This window comes from Paralichthys olivaceus, chromosome 23 (assembly GCF_024713975.1).
Source record: "Paralichthys olivaceus isolate ysfri-2021 chromosome 23, ASM2471397v2, whole genome shotgun sequence".
NCBI classification, from domain to species: Eukaryota; Metazoa; Chordata; class Actinopteri; order Pleuronectiformes; family Paralichthyidae; genus Paralichthys; species Paralichthys olivaceus.
This window is the reverse complement of record NC_091115.1, coordinates 12,293,945-12,307,735: the sequence shown is the minus strand read 5'-3', so window position 1 is coordinate 12,307,735 and position 13,791 is coordinate 12,293,945. Positions and strand designations below refer to the sequence as shown.

The 13,791-nt window shown below is 43.2% G+C and overlaps 1 protein-coding gene across 15 annotated transcripts in view; it reads left to right on the top strand.

The window, feature by feature from the left end:
• sox5 (SRY-box transcription factor 5) overlaps nt 1–13,791 on the top strand; it is a 222,283-nt gene that overhangs the window by 131,789 nt on the left and 76,703 nt on the right. For 4 of the 15 annotated variants that reach the window (XM_069520279.1, XM_069520280.1, XM_069520278.1 and 1 more), the window contains exons 1-2: nt 2,702–2,979; nt 13,594–13,789. In XM_069520279.1, coding sequence (XP_069376380.1) covers nt 2,903–2,979; nt 13,594–13,789 — 273 coding nt within the window. In that variant the 5' untranslated portion in view covers nt 2,702–2,902. Of the gene's footprint in view, nt 1–2,634; nt 2,980–4,427; nt 4,600–13,593; nt 13,790–13,791 lie in introns of those variants that run through there. The other 11 variants (XM_069520273.1, XM_069520270.1, XM_069520271.1 and 8 more) reach the window with 9 other exon arrangements.

Sequence of the window (13,791 nt, the reverse complement as noted above, 5' to 3'; positions counted from 1 at the left end):
GTGCGTGCGTTCATTCATGCGTGTGAGCTTCAGCATATGTTCTGTTGAAAGCGTTCAGCTGTCTTCTCGTAACAAAACTGCTCCATGTAGCAGAATCAAACATCTCTTTAGCACTGCATCAAAACAAAGGGGGGAAAGAAAGAAGGCAAATTAAAGTCTGTTAAAGCTTTTATTCCGTCTCATTTGTTATAATATGGCCCTGGAGAAGAACTAGCTCGGATTGGCTGGATCGTGCACATTATTTTCAGATTCCTGCATCACTTGTCCTTGCAATTGTTCTGCATTAATAAAAGCCATAGAAAATATGATTAACACCCATTTAATATAAACTAATGGCTCCAAATCTTAGAAAAAAACCCATATTCAAACGGAATAATGGGAAAAGTGAAAGAAAAGGTTATGATGTACAAATGGATTGAAATGGATGACAAAAGAAGGTTGACAAATTATGAGTTATCATTGTAACATTCACCTCATGATTGACAAAGATAAGATTCTTTTCTCTAAAACATGCATTTGTCTGATTTTACATCATCAATTAATCATTATATTCTTTGAATGCAGTAGTAGTGATTTAACCATCTTGACTGTGTTGTGGAGCATTCTGCTACACCTGAAATAATTTTTAATCCTTATTGATCTCAATTCAGGGTTTGTTCTACATCCAACACAGGTGAACTAACTCAGCATGAATGAGTCCAACTCAAAATGTACTAAAATGTATTTATTTTGAACCTCTCCTTTCTTTCTTCTGCCCACTTCAGTTTATAGGGTGCAGCGTAATTACAAATATTTGCAAGCATCTCTAAGTAGATAATCTGCTGCTTTTATCGTTGTAATTTTTGGGTCGAATTTTTATTTGCTTTTGAACAGTTGGTCTGACAAACCATTTCACATCTCCTCATTGCATCCCTATTCTAATCTGAATGTTTTAGAAAGGCTGGGAAAGTTAAAGCAAGGGTGGACAATCCTGGAAAATCTAGCAAGAGCATGCAGGCTACACTTTGAAATATATGTAACAGACCCCTCCCATCAACCCTCTCATTAAAGCTACGCCCCCAAAACCTTTACTGGACGACAACTGCTGGAACCCACTTTTCCATGACTCGCTTGCTTACTTCTGACTGTCATCTTTCAGTGGTGTATGTGTCTCCAGTTGACGACTACGATTATGCACAGGCAGGTGGGTCCGTTTATTTCTTCATGGATATTGGGATGTGAAGAGGATTTCAACAAATAATAGTTTCAGAAACAACTCACCAAACCTGGCTTTAAACTCATGTGAAGTCAGAATTCCTAACATTTCAGTGCTTGTTGATTTGTTGACACCTGTAGTTACTGGTGCTAAATTATCACCGAATGTGTTTTAAGACTTGAGGTCACAGAACTCTGGGGGGAAGCAAAACAACTATTGTTTTGATACAAGCAGTGATTGTTAATTTCCCATCATTCTGGGAGTTTGTTGAAACGTTAGAGCCTGCAGCCCATTATCTAAGATCTTACTGTGGCTCATCCTGGCTGTTCCATTACTCACTGTAATATTTCAGATTGATATGATTTATAAATATCTCTTGTCTTGTTTCGTAGATGCATTTTTGATAAACAGTAGCGGTAAGTGTGAGGCTGACTGACAACAAAACAAGTTGCATTTCCTCCAACTATTTTTATAATAAAAGTCAAACCAGTGTCTAACCAGTTAAACGCATTTAATGTGAAGCTGCAGCGGACGGAAATGTTTAATTCCCACTCACATCAACTGAATTGGGCATTTCTTCTGGGAACGTCACCATAGAAACCCAGTCTTAATACTCCAAATATACAAAGTCACATTTGTGTTACCCACCATCGATAGAAAGTGACTCAACTCAACTGACATCATATTGTGTGAAAGTATGAAATATAGAACATGCCTTTGAAAATAAAAATATTTGTGTGTGTGCACTGCACACGCATAAATAGATAGATAGATGGATAAATAGATAGATAGATAAAGAGATAGATAGATAGACGGATACTTTGATCCTGAGAGAAATGTAGGCATCCAGTAGCACACAGACAAACACAGGCCATAAGAATAATAAAAGGTCAAAATAGGTCAGGAATAAGTTCACTGCAGTGAGATGAAACTCTCGCCACCAGGGCTTCTACAAAGCTGTCACTGTAAAGAAGTATGTGCTAATGGAGGTATTGACAGTACAATATTTTAAGTATAAGGTGATTGAAAGACACAAGTAACTGAGTACTGAAGCTAAATATAAATACAGATGTATGTTTTATATAGTTCAGGGAGGTTTACTCCATATTGATCAGTTCTGCTCATAATAAAGCGCACGTGCAGTCGTCTTATAGCTCTTATTGAAGTGTGTCTTCATGATGTGTGACTGTTGTCTGAGTGTGTGTGTGTGTGAGAGAGAGAGAGAGAGAGAGAGAGAGAGAGAGAGAGAGAGAGAGAGAGAGAGAGAAAGAGAGAGAGAGAGAGACTTGAGGAAGGGGGCAGCATTTACACTCAGGGAGTGATGAGCCCTGTGGTCAAATGGCCCCTCCTCTCTCTCTCTCTCTCTCTCTCTCTCACACACACACACACACACACACACACACACACACACACACACACACACACACACACTGAGCGACAGAGGCTCTGCTGCTGGCCCTTTAAGAGCGGAGCCTCGATCTCCCAGCTTACAGCCAGGGTGGGAGAAGAGGAGGGACAGAGGCAGAGAGAGAGAAAGAGAGAGAGGGTGTGAGGCTGGAAGTGTGTGAGTAAAGAGAGAGAGGGAGAGAGAGAGAGAGAGAGAGAGAGAGGCAGCAGCAGCGTGTTGGAGAGGTTGAAGGATCACTTCTATCCCGTCTTGTCTTGGGGAGACTAACCTTGTTCATCTGAGCGCTGTGGGACTGTTTTATGTTGTTGTTGTCGAGAGAGACGGACCCTTACTCCAGCATGCTCACTGAGCCTGAGCTACCTCAGGAGTGTAACAGGTACGTGACGCTTTCTCCCACACACACACACACACACTCACATGCACGCAGAGATGACAGAGATAGACGGGACAGACGTAGGAGAAAGATATGTGTGTTTGAGAGGAGTCTGTCAATGTGTGTGTGTGCTGAACATGTCAGTTGTCTCAGTGAGTTGGCTGAGTTTGAGTTTGGAGTGTGTTTGTGTTTATGTGTGAGTGTTGGTAAGAGTTGATGATTGACTCTATGCTTTTTGGGAGAGATACTATATGCAAAGCAGGAGTTATATATATGTGTGTGTGTGTGTGTGTGTGTGTGTGTGTGTGTGTGTGTGTGTGTGTGTGTGTGTGTGTGTGTGTGAGAGTTCATGCATGTGTTTGTCCCAGCAGTGACATTAATCACTCCCTTTATCCTCCTCCGTCCCTCCTGACTTCAACTTGTGCTCATTCAACTCAAAACCTCCATAGACAAACTGTGTTGAAAAGAAAAACAGACTCACACACACAGAAAGGTGTGTATGAGTGTGTGTGCGATCCTCTCATCATCTCATCTCCACTGCTCACCACAACTTTCTTTACTTCTGCTTTACCCCGTCAAGCTATTTTTAAAGCATCTCTCTGTATCAGCTTAACATTTCAACAAGCTGTCAACAAGTCAAAAATACACAGAGAATTTAATTTTTATTTTAAACAATTAAAAAAAATAATTAAAATGTTCACACCTTCCCCTACTGCTCAGCTTCTTCTTTATTTGCATTTTCTTTCATCCAAAGTAAATACATGCAAACCCTTATTAATCCTATTGTGTATTATCTGTATGTTGTTTTTGTATTATTCTTGCCTTATGCTAATAGTAATCTCAGTGTGTTGCTCTGATGTTTGTGCGTCATTTATAGGTGTGAACCCTCTAACCTTGTCCCTTTTCCGACACTGTCAACACAAGGAGCTTTTGCCTGTGGAATAATGGTTGTTGGATGCTAATGCTGCGAAAGACAGATTATGTTATAATACCCAACGTTTTAATACTAACACACACACTCACATGTATGTATGCATTGACACATACACACTCACCTCTCCTCCATTGCCTGCTTGACTTTTATTGTATTAAAGTAGCGCTCTGTTTTGCCCCGCGATGAAACTAATCTTTTTCTTTTCCCCGAGATAAACTGGGGTCGGCGGGGTGGGATTGGGAGGATTTCAGGGGCCCCCTTTGAATTAAGAACACATTTAGATGTGGCAAAAATGTGGTTTTAATAAAGCGTTCAATCTGGCAAAGTGGTTGAAGAGAGAGGGAGAGGAAAAAAAAGATAACAACAGCTAGGAGGAATTAAAAATTTAAAGGATTACACAGAAAAGCAGAATGTATGGAGATAAATGCAGGGATTACAATGACTTAGGAGGAGAGCGCTTACAACTCTTGCTTTCCAGTAATGCACTCCATCACTGTGGCTCTGGCCGTGTGTGGGTGTGTGTGTGTGTGTGTGTGTGTGTGTATGTGTGTGAGAGAGTGTGTTCATATGTGGATGGATGTATGTGTGCGAGTGAGCGAGCTAGAGGAGGGTGTCTTCCAATGCATGCATCGCCAGTGTGTGTGCGCTCCAGCCTCAGTGGTCGCGATGCTCTCCGTTCCTGCTTCTCTGTAAGTGCCCGCTCGCCTCCTTTACCCGTGCTCCTTTTTGTCATCATACTTCCTCTTCTTTTACTTTTCTACACTTCATCTTCTTTATCTTTTCTTCTCTTTTACCTGAATCATCCAATTGTTTAAATTCACTTTGAGCCACACTTGATGGAAAATAGAAGATGAGGAAGAGTTTGTCAGAGTTTTAGGAGACAGGTTGTATTTTATTTCTTTCAGATTTGTTTTTGTTGAAGCTAGAAGTAATTATTGGCATTCTAAATTTGTTTCTGGCATATGAGTGATCTGCTCAGAAGCTTAAAACATGCTTTTTTATTCTCCTTTTATTTATGGCAGCAAAAGTCTTTCGATTAAACTTGTTAGGCTGTTAAAAATACTTTATTGTTCAGTTTTCTGTGATTAATCTTATTTGATATTTTAATTTTTTTATTCTAATTATTCATTTGATGATTTGAAGTGCTTTTTTATTTTGTTTTCTTGGCACTCGGCTTTGTATTAAAATTTCCAGCCGAAGCTGAAAATAGTGGAAAGCAGACTGCCTTCGCTAAATACGGCCTCATCTGTTCATGCATACAGAGCAGAAATGTGCACATGGAGAGAAACGAAGGGATCCAAAAGCAACCAGGACGGAGATGAAAAAGACGGGGAGAGAAAAAGAGACATTTGGAGGAGTCTGCTGTGGCAGGGGAGGGGGTGAAGAGATGAAGGGGAAAAGAAATGATGTGGTCAAACTGACACATTCCTTGCTGATGTCGAGGAAGAAGAAGAAGAAGGGGTGAAAGGAGGAGAAGCAGCATTTTTACAAAAAAGTGAGAGTGGTGGAGGTGAAGGAATGGGGGGGGGGCAGAGGGAGAGGAAGAGGTCTGTGTCGAAGTGGTGTTAAGGCAGTGGTGGATTTTCACACCCCTCCATTTGTCTTCTCTGTTTATTAGGGTGTGAGTGTGTGTGAATGTGTGTGTGAGTAAGTTTGTGGGGGGGGTTGATGGTGGTGGTGGCAGTAGTCTACAGTAGATGTGTCAACACTTTGACCAGTTTAAGCAGGACGCAGTCTGATACAATCTGACATTACTTGCGTCGCACTCAGCAACAAGGACGCCGTCAACAGCCTGAAGGATTTTTATTTACTGAATTTCATTGAGACGAACATTTTTTTTTATTTGTTCAAACACTTTATCTCAAGTGGTAAAACTACAGTTAGTTTCATTCTATACTTGTGTACAGTTTTAAGATACTTGATATTTACTTGAGTATTATTTTCTGCTTATGTTTCAGATACATGTTGCAAAGATTACACTGTATTTCTAGTTGTTTTTCAAATTAACATTTCACATCAGAATAAATATCACATTATAGAAATATGATGTTCTGTAATAGATTAAACCACCTTGTATATAAAGTAGTTAGAATGAGATTGACCCTGTGCAACAGTAAAAAAGCTGCTTACACTTTAGGGCATCAGTCTTAATAATTATTATTACATGACATCAAGAGCCATTCTGCATATTGCTATTTCAAATGTATTTTTCCCAAGGATACTTCTGATACTTCTGATTTAAAAAAATGTAATTTTAGAATAAAAAATTACACTTATCATGTTCTGCCCCTCAGTTTATTTGTATTTATTTAATAATCATGGGCTTTTATTTTGTAAGGAGAGTTCTCGCAGTGTGGTGATTAAAAACTTGTTCCCTTTTTAAGTGACAGTGCGGCTTCCAGTGTAAGTGTCGCTGTACTTCATTTAAAAGGGTGAGATTAAAGTGGTGTGTGTGTGTGTATGTGTGTGCGCGTCTGTAAAAGAGAGAGAGAGAGAGAGGGAGAGAGAGAGTAATTGAGTAGAGTGTCCGTGCTCCGCAAACTAATGCGCCATTCTGCCCCTCTCTTCCCCTGTGGCCCTATCCCGGCCTCTCTCTCTCTCTCGCTCTCTCTCTCTCACTCGCTCTCCCCCCACCGCCACCACCTCGGACTGGAGGCCATTGTCTGGGCCATATTGTCTGTCCCCAGAGAGCCTTGATAACCGTGTCTCCATCCACGGAGCGAGAGGGGGGCCAAGAAAGAAAGAAAGAAAGAACGACAGACAGAAAAATACCAGAGGAGAATGCTAAAGCAGCCCCCCACTTCCTCCCTCTCTCTCAGCACACTCTCACCCCATCTCCCCTGGCTCTCTCCCCCCGACCACGACCTCCCACTCCGGTGTTATCAGCTGACCCCTTTTCGATAGCCAATAGAGGAAAGGGAAGAGGAACTTTAAAGTTTGTCGTTGTTTTTGTTGTTGTGTGTGGATGGAGGGGAGGACAAGGAGGACGAGGTGGTGTGGGGTAAAGGAGAGAAAGTGACAAGTAAGAGAGAAAGTGTGTGTGTGTGTATGTGTAAAACAGAGAGCGACAGACAGAGACGTCCCTCCAGGCTAACTAGAATCTGGTCCTATGACATGAGGTCACAGGGGAGGGGTCAAAGGTCAGATGGAGGAATTGCATTGTCAACAGAGCAGGAGTATATACGTGTGTGTGTCTGATGTAAAAGAGTGTGTGTGCACGTACTTATCCAGGATTTCACACTGCACATCCCTTGTTCTCACTCACTCACACACACACACAGACACACACACACACACACACACACACACACACTCACACACACACACACACCCCGTTTACCATCCTTCCAATCCACAATAGGGGACAGTATTAGAGTGCTCGGAGCTCCCTCCCAGAGCGCCACAATGAAACCTCTGTCTTTCCAGGTAGTGAGAGGGTGAGAGAGGAGGGGGGGTGGGGGGTCAAAGGAAAAAGGAGGGGAGAATTTGGGTTGAGGTGGGAAGAGTTTTCGAAAGTGTGGGACGAAAGAAAGAGGCCAGCTGGGAGTGTGTGTGTGTTTGTGCTGTCATTTATGTGAGAGAATTAGCTTGTGTCTGGGTGTGTGTGTGCTTGTGTGTGTGTATTTGTGCTTGTGTGTGTGCCTGGTTTACAGGGGCAGGCCAAGTCGCTGACAGTGAGACAAATGTTGTGACTCCTTTATGGATTGCTTAACAAATGCGGCACAAATAGCAGCCCTGGCACAACAATGGAAAAAAACACTGTTCCCTCACTCAATAAACATTATGCAGTGTCTTCCCCCCCTTGCAAAAACACCAGGGGAGCAGGGCCGCCGTCCACCGGATGCACTTTTCCTCTCTCCGTCTGGTCCTTCTCCTCCTCCTCCCCCAAAAATCTCTCTTTCTGCTTCTTTTCATCCCTTTACTATAGTAACACTCAAGATTTTCCCACGAACTGTCTTTGCTCAGATAGATAGATAGATACATAGATACTTTTCCCCCACTCTCCCTCTGTCCTTTATCTTGACTTCATCCTTCCTTCCACGCAGAAATGTCAGTGGCGATCACATCATCCGGTGACTCAGTGTAAAGACATAAATAAGGTTTTAAAGACGAGAGGAAAAGCTGAAAACATGACAAGGAAAGTATGTGGAGCGCTGCCTCGCTGGTGACTAAAGCTTTTGGGTGGACAAGGGGATGAGAGAGGAAGACGGACAAACAGAAAAAGAGAAAGAAAGAGAGGTAGTTCCAGAGGCCACATGAGTAGGCCCACGTCTTCTGCGTCCACCCCCTTTCGCCTCTCTCCGTGCACATACACACACACAGAACACATGACTGTCTCTCCAGCGAGTGTGTGTGATTAACAGCGGTGACATTAGGTTGTGTGTTATTGCCTTTTGTGGTTAAAGCTGGACAGGAAACACGGTTTGGGCCGTCGGCCGGCGATTTAGGGCACCTCACAGAGGATGCTTTGTGTGTGTGTGTGTGTGTGTGAGTGCTTGTGTGTGAGGGGGCTTGTGTTTGAGGGTGTGTCTCTGTGTATATGACTGTGAGCATATACAGGCAGGAGCTGTGTTCATATTTTCTGTTTCACACTGTTTACTCGAACAGAGAAAGTCATCAAGAAAATGTTTTACTTGCATGGCGCATTTACACTTCACGACAAAACATACTCGGAATTTGTTTGTCAAACAGATATTTTTTCTATGGAAATTTGTTTCACATTTTCTACACTTTCTCTCATTATCAAAATGTTTTTTCAGGATTTAAAAATTGAACTTTAATTCTTAGAAGTTGTTGACGTCCTCTCAAAGATTTGAAAAATCTATTCATGAAGATCATCCAAAGTGCTCAAACACAACAGAGCCACACTACAGAAAAGAGGGAATCTCATTGACTCCCTCCTCCAGGTCCTCCATCCCTCGTTCTTTTATCCCTCCATCTCTGCCTTTCTTTTCTGTTGCTGCCCTACTCTTCCCACTGTTTGAAAAGGACAGCCTATAAATAGATATTAGGCAATATCCTTAAGAGTCTGCACAGAGAAGAAGGGAGGGAGGGGAGGGATGGAGCGACATTCTTACAAACAGCTGATTGTGTAAAGAGGGAACAGTAAGTAAGACAACACCGCCAGGGAGAGAGAGAGAGAGAGAGAGAGAGGCAGGGAGACAGAGAGCAGGAGGACGTCCGATGTTAAAATAAGTTCAAGAGTATGTGACTGAGAGATGGAGACAGAGAGAGAGAAGGAGAAATTATTTTTGAAAGCTGAGAACAGCAAATGCAGCGAGAGGGGGGGTTGAAGACAAAAAAGGTGATGGCACTAAAGCAAGTCATACTGTGACACTTGGGGGAAACATTTGTTTAAATTCCCGCCTGAGGTGTCATACAGATGTAAATGTTGCGGTCGGCACCTCCGAGGCAAAACCGCCGTGGGCGTCTTATCTAAAAGGCACATTCCGCTCAACTATTTTGATATGCCCTTCCATTCCCTCAAGAGAACAATTTCAAAGATAACTAACATTTCCAAGCAAATAGACCTGAGTGACAGGCAGGTTCCTCTAAGCAGTCACAGGAAAAAAAAAGTCACTTTGACTCCTGACAGCACTTAGGAATTACCAGTGTGCTTATTTTTACTGTAGACGGTGAATTTGACTGACTGTGCAGTGCACATATACGTTTGTGTAGCGGTTGAAATAATGGGCTGCAATTTAAAGAGAGGCTGAGCACATGCATGCACACACACATACATGCACAACATGCACACACACTTTACTGTGGAATTCTCCAGAGGAGGCTCCCACGCTCCCTGAAAGCTTGTTCTGAGTAGAGGAGTTAACAAGAGCAGTTAGCAGCATGATTATGTTAGCAGCCAGACACACAGAGCCGTGTGTGTGTATATGTGCATGTGAGCGTGTGTGTGTGTGTGAGTGTGTGATAGCCTGTGACATTTCTGCGATGACTGTTTTGTCTCTCCCTCACTCCTAATTGAAGCTGAAACAAATCTTTGCCCCCATTTTGCTTAATTCATTTGATGTGTTTGTGTGTCTCTCCATGTGTGAGCTGCCTCCTCTTTGCGTGTTCATAAGCTGTCTGCCTGTATTTATACGTGCCTGCGTGTGCATAAGCCCGCCGCTGCTGACGTGCCAACTAAAATGGGCGTGTTGATTACAGCGAGCAGCGGCCAGTAGACGGTTAATCACCGTCAATGGCGATTATTTCGACCCGTTAATGGACGTCCGTCTCTGTCCGATTAGTGACTTAGCAGCAGTGGACATATGTGATATGAGAGGGACTTAGCCGAGGAGCCGCTAATCATCAAAAAGCCAAGGGGAAGTGGCGCTCTAATCTCAGCTTAGAGCTCTCACCATGTGCATATAGTTGTGTGTTTGTGTGCATGTTTGTGTGGCAAAAATGAGAGGTTGAGGGGGGGGGGGGGAAAGATAAACAAATGATTAGAATTTTTTTTCGGGATTTTGCATGTTAATATGATTTGTAAATCAAAAAGTACACTGCAGTATTGTTGCAATACTGTTATGTCACATGAAACAGCAAATGGTGTTTCATGTGACATAACAGTATTGCAACAAAAAGGCCTATAGCAGTACGACTGTATGCTAATGACTGTGTTTGCTGTGACATGTTCCGGTTTTTAGAAGATGTGGCGAAATTATGCTAATGTCCTCTAATTACGACCTGGACGACGCTGCCAATTTATCGACTTAATAAAACCTCATCTCTTTTCTTTTTTTTAATCCTCCCATCATCGCTCCGCGCTTTCGAAACGTCTTCCTTTCGGGGTCGCTCTCTCACCGTGACAGGTCTGCCAAACTTTAAATGAAGTAGCCGGCGTAACCTGCTCACCCGGCGTGCCGCAATTGTGTAGTAATTCCACTTCAAAGGGGGGGACGGGAGGGAGAGAGGGATTTTTATAGCCGGAGAGGAGCTGTGAACGGCTGCCCCCATTCATAGACACCCACCTCTGAGGAAGTAGTAGGAGAGTCGAGGGGGGGGGTCGGGTTGGACTGGTGTCAAGAGGAGTGGAGGGAGAGGAAGAAGAGGAGGAAGAGGGGCAGAATAAAGCAAAAAGAATGATGAAATGAATTGTTTGCCTGCGAGTTATTTTCTTTACAACAGCTCTCTGGAGTTTTTGGATATCTATGTTGTTTCCTGTGTTAATGTTTAACTCTTAATTGTCCACGACCTGTCCATCCACAAATGCCAAAGAGGCTACTGTGGCTAAATGACGGACAATAAAGCTGCAATAACACAGCGAAGAATCCTCCCCTGCTTTCCAACAGCATGGCCAAAGCACAACTCTAGGGAGGAGAGAGGACTCAAAGCTGACTCCGGGTCTGAGTTGGGGGGACTGTGGTAGAGGTGTGCACACGTTGGGCACAAGAGGCGTGTGTTTGTGTCTGAAACAAAAGGCCTCAGTGTGAGACACTGAAAGGAGGTAAAGTAAATAGGCAGCGATGACGACAGACCTGCAGTGTTTAGGGCCCCTGTTCAACGTGTGTGTGTGTGTGTGTGTGTGTGTGTGTGTGTGTGTGTGTGTGTGTGTGTGTTTGCCGCTTGGCCTCTAAGCCCTGTAGTTTGTACAGCTGGACCTGCCTTTTGCATGGGTTCGTGTGTGAAACAATCGTGTAACACACACACACATAAAAACATGTCCTCAGCCACTATAAGTATCAGAAATGTTATCAGAGGTGATTTTCAGTTTTAATATCAGTGGAATTTAATAGCAGCAATTTTTGATCTTATCTCTAACTTCTTATTGTCATTGAAACAAATACAGAATCTTTACTGGTCATTTATGGCCTCAGTTTTTGCTGAGCATGCACACGCAGGTAGAGCAACCAAGAGAAACAGATAAAGAAATCAGCTGCAGATACACATTCCACTCTTCTACTTCTACTCTCTGTGTGTGTGTGTGTGTGTGTGTGTGTGTGGCAATTAAACAGTCCCTAAAATTGAATGATTGTAGTTTTGCAGAAATTAAAATTTATTGTCAAATCTGTATCTCCATTTGGTGACTTTGTAATTTTCTTATTCAACTTCAAATGAAGTATTACAAAAGTTCCTCATTCACAGATTAAGCACACAAAGCTCTGTAGGGCCCATTGAAAGTCAACAAAATTGCTTCTGTGTTCCTGAAAACTTTTTGCAGATTAAAAAGTGTTTTTGGAAATAATCACATGATAACACAAAATTTGTAAACTGGTTTAAATTATTATATTATCTGTGAGGTCTATGAATCTCCGAAACCTTCCAAAAAACAATTAAAGCATATTAAATCACATCAATATGGTGGAGAGTTTTCCAGTATTACTGCAGCAGCCATGATTTGATTTTGAGCTTAGCCTCCCCTGTGATAGAGCGCCACATTGCGTCTGTGAGCATCGAGCTTTTCCTCATTGCCTCCAGTGAGCAGCACTCAATATTGTTTGCCTTTCCACTGTCATAAGGTAAATAAGCACTGAATTAGTGGCAGGGCTGCTCCTCGGAACAATGCCAGATGTACAGTCCAGAGGAAATCCAATAGAGTCAAGAGGGTAATCAGTTTAGTGGAGACAACCAGGGACGGATGGTGGGGGAGAATTTAGGAGAGGAAGACAGAGCTAATCAGAGACGGATGACGATGATGATGTCGGTCTCACTGAAGGAGAGATCGAGCAGAAAACTTGTTAACTCAAAGGAAGGAGAATCAGAAGGGTGTTAGTCAGACGCCTGTTGCTTCAATCCTGGTTTCAGCTGCTTCCCATCACACACACCCCTCCCGTCATGTTTTCACTGTCCCTCCATCCACGCCTGAATCCCTCCATCCATGCCATGCGTTGCCTCTGTGTGACTCGAGTGTAAGCAGCCTATTACCCAGGGTCATAGTCACAGTCGCTTCAAGGCTGACAAGTGCATCTGAAAGCATTCAGGTGATGCTGAGAACCACATTCAATTCTATTATTGCTGTGTATTTGCTGCATCCACGCTCAGCTGAAGTACAGGGAGGCAAATTTACCTTGTGAGTGACAGAGTTCAACTAATAGACGTGGCTTTATATCCTTTCCTTCTTTTCAAGGGAACAAAGCCGCGGTAACAAATGCAAACAGCAGGGCCCTCACGTTGCCAGCTATTTTCCTCCGGTTCTTTATTGTCCAGAGGTTTTTATAAACACATATAATTGTCACTGTGCGTACTGCTCTCACTCACTGTCCATTGTCAAGACATGGTCATTTCCTCCAACAATGCCAGTGCAAGCGGGCTCCATTTGCAGTAATGGCCCCCGTCTTTTTGAAAAAAAACATGAACCTTGAATGGCCACCATGGTAAACATACTGTAAGACCTGAGAGTGTGTTTGAAGGTCTGCCAAGGAGCCCGGTGCTCGCAAAACCCTCTTCAGGGGATATTGTGTGACGTTGCACGGCGAGAGCTGTTGTCTGAATATGCAGAATGCACAACAACAAATTGGAGATAGACAATTGGTGTGGGTTGTCATGTTGAATGGGATTTAGTGAATACCTGCTGGAGGGAGTTGGATCAGACTATCCAGGAGTTTCCAGGAACTAGTCGTATCCCCTGGATCATCATATAACTCCAGATCTCAACCTCTTATATCATCTTTTGTATATTGCTCACTCTTCCTTCTGTTTTTTTTTCTTTCCTTTCTATCTCCCTTCTCCTCTTTTTTTTCCAGGATGTCTTCCAAGCGACCAGCCTCTCCATATGGGGGGACAGATGGAGAGATAACCATGGCAACCAGCAGACAGCGAATGGATGATGAGGAGAGCGAAGGACTGGGCGGTGTCATCCACCTCCCCCTGGCCTCCTACTGCAGCAAAGTGTCCCCTCGCTCGCCCGCCAACCGCAGCTTGGACAGCCCCACCAACATGGT